General features: G+C 43.1%; 1 protein-coding gene across 3 annotated transcripts in view; it reads right to left on the reverse strand.

The window, feature by feature from the left end:
- The window catches only part of kcnab2a (potassium voltage-gated channel subfamily A regulatory beta subunit 2a), a 116,417-nt gene that overhangs the window by 13,746 nt on the left and 87,890 nt on the right, over positions 1-14,781 (reverse strand). For all 3 annotated transcript variants that reach the window (XM_080891077.1, XM_080891079.1, XM_080891078.1), the window contains 7 exons: positions 8,813-8,856; positions 8,556-8,593; positions 8,236-8,315; positions 3,603-3,647; positions 3,004-3,048; positions 2,680-2,723; positions 927-1,013 (listed from right to left, as the gene is read on the reverse strand). In XM_080891077.1, the coding sequence (XP_080747203.1) occupies positions 927-1,013; positions 2,680-2,723; positions 3,004-3,048; positions 3,603-3,647; positions 8,236-8,315; positions 8,556-8,593; positions 8,813-8,856 (383 nt within the window). The remainder of the gene's footprint in view (positions 1-926; positions 1,014-2,679; positions 2,724-3,003; positions 3,049-3,602; positions 3,648-8,235; positions 8,316-8,555; positions 8,594-8,812; positions 8,857-14,781) is intronic.

A 14,781-nucleotide genomic window follows, 5' to 3' on the forward strand; every position in this document is an offset into this window, starting at 1 on the left:
AGAAATTAAATCACAGAGCTCCAACTCAGCTTGTGTGTGTGCTGTTGAGCAATATCTTGCGTTATCTGACTGTAATTTCCGTCTTTTTATCGATCTAAGTGATAACTTGTTTGGTTCGCCTGCAGACCAAATATAAAAAATTTCAGATAGCGATCGAAGCGTCCCAGACAAGAGAAGGAACACGCATATAATAAGACGGGCCCTATCACCCATCAATAATCCATCACACTGATGCACTGTTTCTCATAAAAGAGTCGAATAGACCAAGCCTCTCATCTTGGGAGTGTGTGCTTGTCTTAAGGGGTTTACTGTGTTTACTCTGACAGTAGCTGTTCACTTCCTCTTCACCCTGTTTACCCCTTCAGCTACTGCCAGCATAAAATACACCAGATGGCTTTACCACTACAGATTGGAAGACGCATATTCAAAACTGCCCATTTGAACTGTGTGCAATCTCTAAAGGGCAGAGGGGCGTAAGAATTGCCTCAACCTTTACATTAAACAACACCAGCTACTTCTGCTCAACAAGATCCTGAAGTATTCTGGAAGAGCCAGCTTGAGTGAAGTAGCAAACTGAAGGCAGAGAGATGGCCCCTGACCGGACTACAACCCGAAGAGGAACTATAACACGGGAGCAGATGGATACTGTGTGACCAGCTGAGCCCCCACACAGTTAGCACTCTGCCATTTAAAGGTCTTCAGCATCCGCATCCATCCTCATTCTGAGTGTGGAGGTGGAAGCACCAGGACAACAGGCAGCATTTAAAAATAGATGTTTCAGTTACAAGAGATTTGTATATCCGAGTCTTCACGTTGCAGTCGTCATAGAGACAGAAAGAATGCCTTTTCTCTAAGCACAGTATGACAACAAGTGATAAAAAGGTGATAAATAGGCAGAAAAAGGGTAGAGACAATAGAATTGCTACCTTCCATTGGTGTATTAGGGTCCGGTCTGTTCGCGAAAACCACATCCACGTAGTCTAACTGCAGTCTTTCTAAAGAGGCTTTTAAACCTGGAAAATAGGAACCACAGTTGAGCAGCAATGGTACTGTGACTGCAAATATCAAAGTGTATAGAAAAGTAGTGCAGAGGATTATCAAACTGCATACTTTAAATTAGAGCTGGGCGATATGAGATTTTTTCATATCACGATATGTTTTTTTCATTTCAGGCGATAACGATATCTATCACGATATAAGCCAAATAACTATATTTGTAAGATTTAAATGTGCCGTTGCTCACAAGTAAAATGTGAAATAATCAGCAGCTTGTTTTTAAATATTTATTTCCCATAATAAGTTCAACAGGGTAGATGTACTTAAGGAACATGAGACTTTTTCAGATAAATAAAGGCAAATATTGCAAACTACACAAAAGACAGCCGCTAAAGCGTTTAAGTTTCAAAATAGAACAAATGAAACAGACTAAATTGTCAATTCCACTTAGAAACAAAATATTAATTCTAAAAATAAATCTTAGTTTGTTTTACAGAAGAACAGACAAAACTGACTAACTTTTGTCAATATCAAATAAACTGAGAACTAAAAGGAAATTCTCAATCTCTCCTTGTTGTATAGCTGAGCTTTTCAAACAGTTTTAACAGTTACTTTAGTCTGACAAAAGCCGAATGACGAATTAGCGCTTCCAGTCAGAGACTGAGGCTACATCCACACGTACACGGGTATTTTTGAAAACGGAGATTTTCCGTTTTCGTTTTAAAAAATAATCCCGTCCACACATAAAGGCAGAAATGAAGGAAAACGCTGCTATGAACATGCCAAAGCAGCAGGTGGCGCTAGATTCCTAACCGTGCAGAAATGTTGGCCAATCAGAAGTCTAGAAGCCTCGGTGGGAAAAAGTAAACAAAGCTGGGGCATAGAAGCAGAACCGAGTCGTATGTGTGGAGGGACAGTAACTGTGTGTATATGTAAGCATTTAAACACTGCAGAGAGTAGAATTAACAGTATTGTAGAAATTCATTTCACCGAAACAATAACGTGGCGCACAGTGTGACGCATGCACCAGTTTATTGTATTTCCAGACTTGCTTTCGGCACAATTTACAGTGCACGCTACTCTGTTTTTTTGTCAGACTTGAAATAGCCGAAATACCTTCAAACTACGGAACTTCTATGGCTCTTCCGTTCGACAATCTCTCCGGCGTTGGAACCATCATCTGTTTTCTCTTCGGTCACGCTCGGTTGATTTTTCTAGTCGGCACACTCATTTCCTCCATTATGCGCTGGCTCCATTACCCGCTGGCTGCTTCCCAAACAAACACACGTGCGGCTTGGCACTTGTGCTGTACGTAACAAGTCACACGACGTGACGCTGCGGCTGTGATTGGTTCGGCTCTGCGCTACTGAATTTGGATCGGCTGACCTTTTTTTTTTTTTTTTTTTTTTTTTTTTTTTTAAGAGAACAAGAGCGGCGAGGTCTATCGCGATAGCTTAATTTCTCTATCGAGTAAAAGTTATATCGCGATACATATCGTTATCGTTCTATCGCCCAGCTCTACTTTAAATGGGTTACTGACTGTAGCCAAAACTTTTCCAATAACTCCAGGGGAGGCGTTAGTTTTTAAAATGAAGCTTTGATTCCCTTGACCCAAAGCTATTAATTAATTTTGTTGTTGAAGTGTCAACATTTAATCCAATAATACGCAGCACTGCTACTTACCTTCTATAATGTGTTTTCGGGATAAACCTCTTTCAGTTTCCGCTCTATATGAAAACAAATACAAAAGAAATGAGAGTGTGTTTGACACCATTATTTAAAATGTGACTGGTACGGCTCCTGGACGGTAACACAATATCATTTTATCCTTTATGAAATATGAGCGATGTTTCCAGCTTTATTGAAAGCACCTGACAACAGATCAGTTTGGATGACACATGATCCCATTACCAGGAGCATCAGGAGAAAAATTACACGTCGAGAAAAATTACACGCGAGGGTAGTTTTTCCATTTGGGCAAACAGCAGAGTTAAGGATGAAACTTACTTTCCACCCCAGAAGATCTTTGTTGTTATCACCAAACTCGAACGTCTGGAGAAAGAAAAAAAAAAAAAAAGTAAGCAAACATCTGTTACAACATCTACCAAGCAAACATGCTGAACTACATCAAAAAAAGCACTGGAGTTGCTTATGCACATGCACAAACTATAATCTTTAGGTCATTCATGCGTTTCTACCTTATTCTATCAGCATCACTCTCGCACACATCCTACAATAACGGTGTCTGTGCCAGAACGCAAACAATGCCAGTGAATGAGTGCTGCGAGCACATAAACCTGATCTGATATAACCTGAGCTATACAAATACCCATACAGGACCGACAAAGTAGAAGACAAGCCACTAGAAGTTCATCCATTATTTATCATCTTTGAGGAGGAGACACTGGAGTGTGGCAAGGCTGCCCACATTAATCTTTCATCTCCCCACCTTACTGTTCCGGTTCACAACACACAAGCCTCCCAATATGTGCAGAGGAACGAGATGATACAAGATTAGGCCAGATGGCTGGGAAGGAAATTAAAAAAAATAAAAAAAAATAAATAAAAAAACACAAAATGCAATTAAAGTGTGCCTCAGATCATACCTCCATCCTTTTTTCTTTATGATGTTTCCGAGCACCACCTCTGCCCTATGAAACAGATGGAAAGAGAGCATGATTAAAAAAAACATTAAAAAATAATAGATAGTCTTGAAATGATATGAGCACTTATATCCGACTGTCTCAAGATTTAATTATTTAATTGATTAACGCAGTCCAATTCTTCGCCCGGTCCCAGCTGTGCTGTCGAGCCACCACCAAGTCACTCATTAGCAGCCACAGGGGTGCTAATGAGTGACATTACGTTCAACACGGGGCTCATTAGGGCTGGGCAGAAACCTGTCAGCAGGATGTCTCTCCAGCTCCCTCTGACAAATAATGAGACACCTCCTTGTGACACAGTTTCACATAAAATCCAACTGGCTGTAGAGGTAGAAAAAGCGTCATGCCAGCTAAGATTTGTTTACGTTTGCCGATGAGTACAGCTAGCACCTCTAATTGACACAGTTTTCAAATATTACGGCAAGTATCCGATTTGTGCACAAATTCAAGGACCACAATTTACCCACAGCACAGCACATTACAGCTCCTGTCAGTGTGACAGTCTGAACAGTTTCAGTAATGTGCAAAAGTTTAAGGTATCAGAATACTTTATTAATCCCCGAGGAAACTGTGTGGGTTACAGTTGCTCCAAGACAGTAACAGTAACAGACTAAACTATTTAAATAGTGCAATATGTTTCAGATATTACAAATTTAAGAAATGGAACTAATATCTACAAATAGCTCAATTATAAATATCAAGAATATTACAGAGGTGGTTATAAATATCAAGAATATCAAGAAGTTTAGGAGTTTTAGATTTGCACAGATCACACAGCAGATTGATCATCCACGCATTTTAAATCGCAGTGAGAGTCACAATGGCATACCCACAACCCCCCAAAAAAGACAAGAGGCCACAAATGGTAAATTCCTAACCTAAATATTTCAATACAAGATTACTTGGCAGAAAATAATAAGCTGGCTCTAATTATGTGGAAGTATTAAGGACAGCTGATACCAAAGAGAATGGCACAACCATGTTTGTATAAAGTCGAATAATGTGCAAGTTGTTTTTTTTTTTTTTTAAAGAATAATTTTGAAACCTTTTCATGTTTATACATTACTTGAATATCCTGGTATTTCTGTATGAAACATAAATGGGGAAACTACCTATATTTTTGAGTGGAAGAACACTTTTGTAAATCTGGAATTACTTTTAAATTTGTTTGAACTTTCAAGAATAATAGCAACAACAATTAAGTACAAAGTTGGCAGGATCAGTTGTCAGGTTAGCCCATTATCCTTAGGCCTCTGAAAAAGGGAAACAATGTATAAAATCATCAGCAATTCCAATTAATGTACAATTTTCTGTTAAATCTCTTAAATTACAGCTAGAAATCTGCACTTCAGTTACAAATAAATCATTCATATTTATGTATTTTTTAAAATCAGAACTATATTGATACACCAATGATTGATAACCATGGGTTATTATGTATCATAACTCAAAAAAAAAATTAGATTATAAGCACATAATAAACTTTGTAGTGCTGTACCCTTTTTCCTTTTTTCCCCTGCATCCTAATATTCGACAGCTATGACCAGTCCTGCTCATGTGTACCACTTGCTACTATATGTATGCAAAGCATGGATGTATGAATGATTAAAGGCTACGTTCACACTGCAGGTCTTAACGTTCAATTCCGATTTTTTGATCAAATCCGATTTTTTTGTCTGCTTGTTCACACTACAAATAAAATGTGACAGCAAACTAGTGTGAACCCTCAAAGCAGCCCGCATGCGCAAAAGAAGACATCACACACAACGCGCTCTGTTTAGACCCAGACCAAACAATATTGTTTGACTGATGGCCCTTAATGTAAAGACTTTGGCTTTGATGCGCTTTCGCCTGCAGTGTGAATGTAGCCTTACTTTAATATTCAGGGGCCATTTGTTTGTTTGCTTCGCTTTTGTCTCTGTTTCAATTGAATATTAAATCCTGCATAACATTTTTGTACCATTTATCTCCACCTTTTGTTTGCCATTTATTAAAAGATAAATTAAATTAAATATTCAACCTCCCCACTCGTGTGTTTGTGCCTCTGTACATTCTGCTGATCCAAACAGCAGCTGCCCACTATTACCCCGAGTGATTTCAGCCTCTGCCAGCTGGACTCACATCTTTTTTAAACAACGAGCAATGAACACTCCCCTGAGAGCAATGATGTGTGTGTGTGTGTGTGTGTGTGTGTGTGTGTGTGTGTGTGTGTGTGTGTGTGTGTGTGTGTGTGTGTGTGTGTGTTTTTCTGGCTCTTAGTATTGCCCCTTTGAAATGTGAGTAATTTGAGTGACCAAACATAAGGTTCACTGAGCCTCGAGCAGGTTGCCTTTCTTCATCCACCCATTAATTAAAGCTTTGCTTTATTTCAATGCTGAGTTGCTTTCTGACTTAGGGCAGGAAGCAATGATGTAATGCGGCACTACTCATGGATTCTTTATATTTTATTACTTTCACATTCTTCAGGGCTTATGCCACCTGTTTTTCACCATGTCACACATTTAATATTGATCTCCAGCAAAATGCCTCTGAGCCTGAGAGAAAACAAAGACTAAAATTCTGTTCTGCCAATTACTGCCATACTTTGAAAAGCTTTCGTGCCATGTGTGCTTGCTGATAAGAGCAGCTACATGGGTTAAGCACAACACATTTGTTTGTGCAAAGAGACATATTTGTTTATATTTCTCAGAAACAGTAGCTCATGTATTCGGATGGATATGCTAATCAAGCATCACAATCAATATTTGAATATTCTTGTGCGTTCAGTGTTTTGTTCCGTGACCAATTTTTTAGTTGAGGGCTAAGCTACAACAAACAGCCTACAAATCTAATTTATTTATCTGTCCAAGCTCACCACACAGAATCGACTTCACAGCAGCTGACTGTGCAGCCACCAACACCACCACTTCACATCCTCCAAGCCCGACTGATAGAAAGAATCCTAAGCCACAACCGAGGACTTCACATGAAAGCTTTTTCCATTATGACGCGCAAACTGTGTGATTTGTTCGACTCCTTCTCGTGTGTTTGTGTGTAATATAAGCTCCTTGGTGCTGCTTTGCAGTGGAAGCTGTCAGGATTAACACCTGTGCAACACATTTCGAGCTGTGTGACGTGCTGTCACAAACACTTGCACGTGCCAGGCTTGTCCTTTCTGTTCAAGTGTGGTTCTGGTTTATGGCAGCACAATGATCAAAGCCAGAGTTGGTTTTGCTTCTGTGTCAAAGATCAACCTCTATCATGAATAAATCAACAAGACTGCTGAAAACTCCCCAAAACATTAACATCGTGGTGTGATGACGTGCATCAGACCACAGCTGCTGAGGCATTAGATGCGAAACGAGGACAACCACTGAGACCTACAGCTTGTTTCTCCTCTTTTGTTATCTTTTGATTTCCCTTTCTGAGACACGGGGACTCTGATGCATCTCCCCAAACATAATGGAAAAAATAGAATAATCTCAGGAGGATTTAAACAGGAGACTTGCTCCCGTTAATAAGAGACACTATTTGCAAAGGATAATCCCTTAGATTATTTCACAGCACCCAGGCTACTACAAAGCCAGACTAATCCATACTGGAATTTAAACATCCACTACATCCAGCAATAAAGCAACATGCTTTCTGAGGTTAAAGTATCATCACTGCCCATCCCCTAAATTTATGCCACGAATACCCGAACCCTGACAAATGGCACTTTTCGTTGTGAAAAGCAGGCCAGGCAGACATTAATTTCTTCTCCTCCTTTAATAATAGCCAAGAAAATGAGGAGTTGATTCATCGAGATAAACATACTGTGGAGCTTACCCAGAGGCTGAATGCCATTAAACTATTGTTTGAGAAGAGGGTAAAATGAGACGACATAATTATTAGCATCAGTTAAACCTCAAACCATGTGAAAATAAACGATGGAAATAAAACATTTATGCATTTCCATCGTCATATATTCATTTAATAAAGGTTAGTTTGTTTAGAATGCACTTTGTCACAAAACAGCTCTAGCGTGTCCGCTGTAAAAAACAAAAAACAATTAAGATACACGTGGAAAATATACGTAAAGAGAGATGAATCCTGTAACACCAAAAGAAAATTCATCCACCCTGGGACTGTTGCAGAACGTCTCCAAGCCTCTGCATATGATGTCGATGTTAAATTGTAATGTTGTGATTGTCATGTCTTTTCTGTCTTTTATTTAAATGAACTTATATAAAAAGAAGGTCACCCAGAGAACCCCTCCTCAGACGACTGTCCAGATTTTAAGTTTTAAAGAAATTCTGCTTTACAGTTTTTATGTATTCTAGGAGACAAACAATTCAGTGCTCTCAGGAAATGTGAGATGGATATTTGGCATATTGGTAAGTTACCATAAGTAAAGACAACATGCTGGCACCTTGACTCTGTATTACATCACTTCTAAATGTGGAATATTTGTGCACCACTATAGCTCAAACACCTGACTGGAGTCTGCAAGTACATAACCTCTGCTTGCCTTCATAATCAATCACACATTAGCAGTTTGGTAATGTTTGCTGCTACCACTCACTCCTAAGTGACTCGCCACACAGGATATACTCACTTGCCAGCAGCGTAGACCTCCGCTGTGTCAAACAGATTGATGCCATTTTCATAGGCCAGAGTCATCAGCTGCTCTGCCATCTGTTGAGAGAACAGGGGAGAAGGAACAGAGAGGGGAAATGATGGGGTGAGACCACTGATGTCAGGTGTTAGTAAATTTTAATTATGAAGCTGGCTTCACAGGACTAGAGTCTGCCTGTTGACTCTGTCAGAAAAGTAAAAATAGGCTTCTTGAGCAACCTAGGATATCTCAGATCATATGGAGGGTTTCCATTCCAAAGCTTTGATGGATAGAAGCTGACAAAATGCATCTGCTCTCACCTCATCTGTTATCTGTCCACCAAACGTCACCCATGTTCCTAAAGGGAATGACAGAGAAGTGGGGTCAGAGAATTAGTACACAAACATGCAAGTAGAATAAGAACCTTTTTGTTTTTTCTGACATACTTAAACTCAATTTTTTCACACTCTGTTTAATAACACTTTCTCTCTGTATAGAGAACAGGTTTTATATTGGCCTCCCCGGTCTGTCATACTGAGTCTACAGCACGCACAAACAGTTTGTCTTGTGATCTTACCTAATCCAAGGCAGGATACCCGCAAGCCCGACTTCCCGAGGTTTCTGTCAAAACAGAGGAAAATACATTAAAACTAATGCCGCACTGAGGTGGCAGTGATTTATGATCTTTTGTCCTCAGGCGGTGGCTGTGACCAGCACAGTCTTTCAGGAATGACTGTTTGAAAAACAAAATAAACAAAAAACCCTATCGAGCTTCACTAGAGTTCTCTCATCTTTAGGTTGTTGCTGCAGTGGAGTGACAGAAGCTGGAAAGAACAAGACTTTGTACGGATCTGTAACTTGCCCGAATGAATGTGAGAGTGAATGAATAGTGGTATTGTAAAGCGCTTTGAGGGGTCCCGAAAAGCGCTATATAAATGCAATCCATTATTATTATTATAACATAGTGCAGCACTGACACATGTTGAGGGGATGGCTAACGAAGCACATCAACGTATGAGCTGACAATGAGAAGGTGTTTGTGCTCACCAAAATGTCCGGGGGGGGGGGGGGGGGGGGGGGGGTGAGTATTAAGCAGTCCCACCATGACATCCACTGAAATTTCTCACAGCACACCAGGATCCCTCAGCCGCCATCTGACTAAAATCCCCTGCAGCAATGCGGAAGCTTGACTACACACAACAACTTGCTCCTAAAGCTGGCGTCTCTGAGCCAATCACAGTCCAGACAGACCCCTCTGCTTGACAATCACAGCTTTGGTTAGGTCTTTAGCTTGTGCAAGCTTTTGCTTGTGCAAGCTTTTAAAGTTTTCTAATATGCCTGTGGTTCCTCAGTATCATAACAGATTTGTTATGAGCACTGTTATATAATCATTTCACAAGGAAATCAAACCATCTCTTCTGGTCTGCAAAAACCTGACGACTACAATATTTTATTACTTCAGAGTTTTCTGATCTAAGACATTAAAAATACAAAACCAAACGTGCTGCTTCTGGTCAAACACCTTCACGAGATAATCTGGCAGTGTAAAAAAGATAAAAGAAATGTGGCAGAGATGATGTAACGTGTGCAGGAGTCAACGTAAGTATGTGGGAGGCTATCTAATATATTTTTATAAGACTGGCTGTATAGAAGAGCTGAAATGAAAAAGGGGTAGAGAGGGAGACAAAGGTGTGCATGTGTGTAGATGTGCGTTTTATATGGCTGCTTGTAACAAGTGGGACTATGCATGCATGTGAGTGGGTGTTCTGTGAAGCACTGATAAAATTGCTGCAGTAACTAACAACACACTTTCTTCAATGTGTTCTTAACACCAAGTTCAGAAACAGAGACTAAAGCTGCTGAAACCTCATTGTTATCGTACATTATCTAAGTCAGTTACTGTACACTTGTTTAGCACATAAACAAAAACAAAACAATTAAGCTTAAGGATTTACCTTTCATGCTCACTACCATCCAACAATATTGGCTCGACTTCTGGGTCAGTAAACCAACATAGATGCTCATGGAGTCTATTTATTTCTATTCTTTGGTTTCTGAGAAAAGCTCAATTTTCTAAGCCATCAAATGTTTGGGTGAGCTCAAACAACACTGAAAATTCAGTTTGTGTATTTTGCTGTTTGTGTTCCACTTGTTTCTACGAAGAGCCTCATTAAAATGATCCGTTTGGGTCAGTGAAGTCTGGCAGTCGTGTTACACTGTAAATCAGAGAGCAAGATGACATCACATATAGGAGCCTCCTGCTTTATAAACAAACAAAGTTTGTCATGAGGGAGAAGAGAGCGTGATCTAATGAGTCCATGTGTCCTAACGCTGCATCGCAGTACAAGTCTACTGTGGCAAACCACTGGAGCCCATCAACAATTAACTGCCTCTTAATTGCATGAGTAAAACTGCCCCTCGGGACACTGTTGTGCGGCATCACAGAGATAACCAACACCAAGAGCAGTTTCCTGACTGAAACTGTCAGTGGAGCATGTTTGCTCCAGAGTATTTAATGATTTTAGAGTTCACAACTATATTAAGAAAATGAGATGCAAAGTAAACATTTCCATCAGGTGCATTAAAGCGTATTACAAAGCAAAGTTTTCTGTCTTAACTGTCACATGAGCACGCTAAAACATGAATACTGCACAGTGGATGTGAATGTACAAAAAGAGAGGAGTAAAAGAATAACCGTTCCATCATTGTCATTGTTAGGATGTACCTTTGTCAGCACACTGTTCTCTTCAATATTTTACTGGAGTGGCCTTGAATACTGCATTGTGCATTTCGGCAACAATCCTCCACCAGGGCCTGCAGGTACGCAGGAGTCAAGTTCCTGCTGAGCCTCAGCATACATGAACCGCAGCAGTGAAGTCATCCATCTCACAGCCTCCTCAATAATGAGGGAGACAGGTACAGTACAGGACAGTAACAACACTGTAGCCACACGGACAAAGCCAGAAAGGACCCACCGAATCGGACAGATGTGAAGTATGCGCAAAGCCCAAGTGGAAAGGGGAAGGTTTTTCACTGTGTCACACTTTGTGTGATTAAACAGGGCCTGGAGTCTGTTTAGAGTTTGTTTACACACGTGTTACACAACACATTAGCGTGATACAAAACCTGGATGAGAATGTTAATCACTGCAGATATTTTTCCTTTCAATTTATAGGTTAATTTTAAGTCAGAGAGATCTCCTGGACCACCCCTGACTCTTTTTGTTGTGTATTAATTATTTAAATAGTAATTTGCAGATTACTGACTCACTATGCAGCAACACAACAAAAATATAGCTGAAAAAAACCCATCTTCAATCACAAAACAAGCAGCAGACACTATGGCTTCCAATAGCACCATCTTATTTTGTGTGTTCATTGCATGAATTAAATAAATAAAAAGATAATTATCTGTCACGTTACTGTAGCTTTGCTTGTCAAAAGGAGTCACACATTTTCTATCTGCCAAGGCTTAAATGGGTAACTTCCCATAAATAACACAGTCCCATCTAATAATTTCCCTGAACACAAGTTTTCTAGAGCCCACTGGGGCAATTAATACAATTTTATACACCAATATTATTTAACATGTTATGCAGTGGCATCTATCAGCTTAAGAATTAAGCTGACACTACAGACAGAGATGTCCTGCGATACAGAGCAGGGCATGCAACCCTTAGGCCTTTTAAAGTCAGATTTGATAACATCATATCAGCCATATACACTGATGAAACAAAACATTAAGTCCACCCCCTGCCTATTTGTCCTTTGTATGTAGTAAAACATCTCCTGGCTCTGCAGAAGCCTCTAAAGGTGCCCTGTGTTATCTGGCAACCAAGATGCAGATGCAGACCCAAGTCCTGTAAGTTGTGCTTTGTAAATGCCACAGATTTGATTTGTTCCAGCACATCCTGCAACACTGTGGTGCCGGTTTATGGGTTATCCTGCTCAGACTAAGACTAAGTCCTGTACTGTTTCGCCTTCATGAGATACAGAATATTACAAAACATACTGTAACGTTCACAAGAACCAGACGGTTGGGTCTCAGTTTGTCCGTTTATTCGGCACATAAGCAAGCGGGTTGCTAACTCAGGGGAGAGCGCCCTCGTGCTACACCTCTCTTCAGCCTGGCACCCACACAACACAGAACCCAGGTCCCCCCTCCCCTTCCTCCACACCACCCTCCCTACTTCCTGCAGCACAACCAAACATGAATCTTAAAGAACAACAACAGTGTGCAAAGATAACCAACATGTACAATAACACTTAACCATCGTTACACTGCCCCCCCAGCAATAAGTTCCTCGTCCCCGAGGGAACGACACAGTCTCTGAGGCGGGGTGGTAGCCTACGTTCCCTCCTTGACCTCCTGAGCCCCTGAGGTGGGCGCGGAGCGTCGGGGCTTTGGGGTGAAGAGTCCGAGGGAGGGGAACGCAGCCCCGGTCGGGGGTCCCTCTGAGCAGGGTCACGGACGCTCTGTACACGTCCCTCTGGAAAGGAGGGGAGGGACTGCCCTCTGTAGGGGGCCATCCGGTCTCTGTGCAGCGCTACTATCCTCCCCCTAGGAGGCAACTGCACCCTGTAAACAACCTCCCCCACTCGCTCTAGGACGCTGCAAGGCCCCACCCAGCTGCTATCCAGTTTAGGACACCGTCCCTTCTTTCTCTTTGGGCTGTAGACCCACACCAGCTCCCCAGCACGGAAGTGCCTCCCCTTAGTGGTGATGTCATAATTCCTCTTTTGGCGCAGGCCTGCCTTCGCCAGCTGCTCCCGGGCGTAGGAATGTGCAGAATCCAGCCGGTCCTGCAGCTTCCTTGCGTAGTCCCGGCCTGGTGGTGCTTCTGGCGCGTCCGGGGGCTTCCCAAAAGCCAACTCTGCAGGAGTTCTCAGCTCTCTCCCTAACATGAGCAGGGCAGGCGTACATTGGGTGGAGTCTTGCACTGCCGACCTGTAGGCCATGAGGATAAGGGGAAGATGGTAGTCCCAGTCCCGTTGGTGTTCTGAGGTAAGGATGGCTAGCTGCTGGGCCAGCGTCCTGTTAAACCTTTCCACCAGTCCATCGCTTTGGGGGTGAAGTGGGGTGGTGCGGGTCTTCTTAATCCCAAGGCGGTCACACATGGCAGCAAATACCTTGGACTCAAAGTTACGCCCCTGGTCACTGTGGAGGGTCTCTGCTGTTCCAAAGCGGCTGAACATCCCCTCCACTAATACATCAGCGACAGTCTCAGCCTCCTGATCTGGGATGGCGTATGCTTCCGGCCACTTGGTAAAATAGTCCATGGCCACAAGAACATAGCGGTTTCCTCTGTCTGTGCGAGGAAATGGGCCCATGACGTCCACAGCTACTCGCTCCATTGGAGCCCCTGCTGGTTGCTGCTGAAGCTGAGCCCGGGACTGGTCCTGTGGCCCTTTGTGTGAGGAACATGCATCACAGCTGCGGCAAAAGTCCTCCACATCCCTCCGCTGTTGACCCCAGTAATAGCCCTGGCGGAGGCGGCGGAGAGTCTTAGAGACCCCAAAGTGGCCGGAGCCAGTGCTCCCATGGCAGGCTTCCAGCACCGCTGACCTCAGCGACCTTGGCACCACAACCTGCCACCTCTCCTCCCCCGTGGCAGGATCCTTCCAGGCACGCTCCAACACCCCCTCCTTCAGCCTGAGAGCTGCAAACTTGGCCCATAGCCCCCTGGTACAGATGGAAAACCCAGTGACCTCATCCCAAAGGGGTTGCTCCCCCTTCTCCAGCCACTGCAGGACCGGCAGCAGATCTGTGTCTTGTTCCTGCCGTGCCCTCCACTCCGCTGCATCCACCACCAGAAGAGCCCTGCAGGCGAGCTGTGCTGCTCCGTCTATTGTCGTGAGTTCCCGCTCTATTTCCTCTCGCTTCTCACAGTAACGGCAGCCAGCTGCAGCACATGGGCGGCGAGAGAGGGCGTCTGCGTTAGAATGGTGCGTCCCTGCTCTGTGCTCCACAGTGAAATTGAAGGCTTGGAGCTCCTCCAGCCAGCGAGCCACCTGCCCCTCTGGCTCCCTGAAAGACATCAGCCACTGAAGGGCAGCATGATCAGTTCTGATAACAAATGCTGTGCCGCACAGGTAGTACTTAAAGTGTCTCACCCCTGCCACCACAGCCAGCAGCTCTCGTCGTGTGACACAGTAGCGCCGCTCACTCCTGTTCAGGACCCGACTGAAGTACGCCACCACCTTCTCACCTTCCGGCCCAACCTGCGACAACACAGCTCCCAGCCCCACATTACTTGCGTCAGTGTCCAGGACAAAAGGCAGGGTGGGGTCAGGGGGGGCGAGGACTGGGGACTCTGTCAGCGATTTGCGGAGGGTGTTGAACGCCTGCTGACAGTCCTGGGTCCAGATGAAGTCACGGTCCTTCTGCAGCAGGTGGAAGAGTGGTGCGGCTATGGAGGAAAAGCCCTTCACAAACCTCCTGTAATAAGACGCCAGTCCTAGGAAGCTTTTGAGCTGTTTCTGGTCTGCTGGTGTGGGCCACTCGGTAATGGTGTGAATTTTTTCCTCCAAAGTGCTGATGCCCTCA

The sequence above is a fragment of the Rhamphochromis sp. 'chilingali' genome (genome assembly GCF_963969265.1).
Source record: "Rhamphochromis sp. 'chilingali' genome assembly, chromosome: 9".
In the NCBI taxonomy this organism is placed as follows: domain Eukaryota; kingdom Metazoa; phylum Chordata; class Actinopteri; order Cichliformes; family Cichlidae; genus Rhamphochromis; species Rhamphochromis sp. 'chilingali'.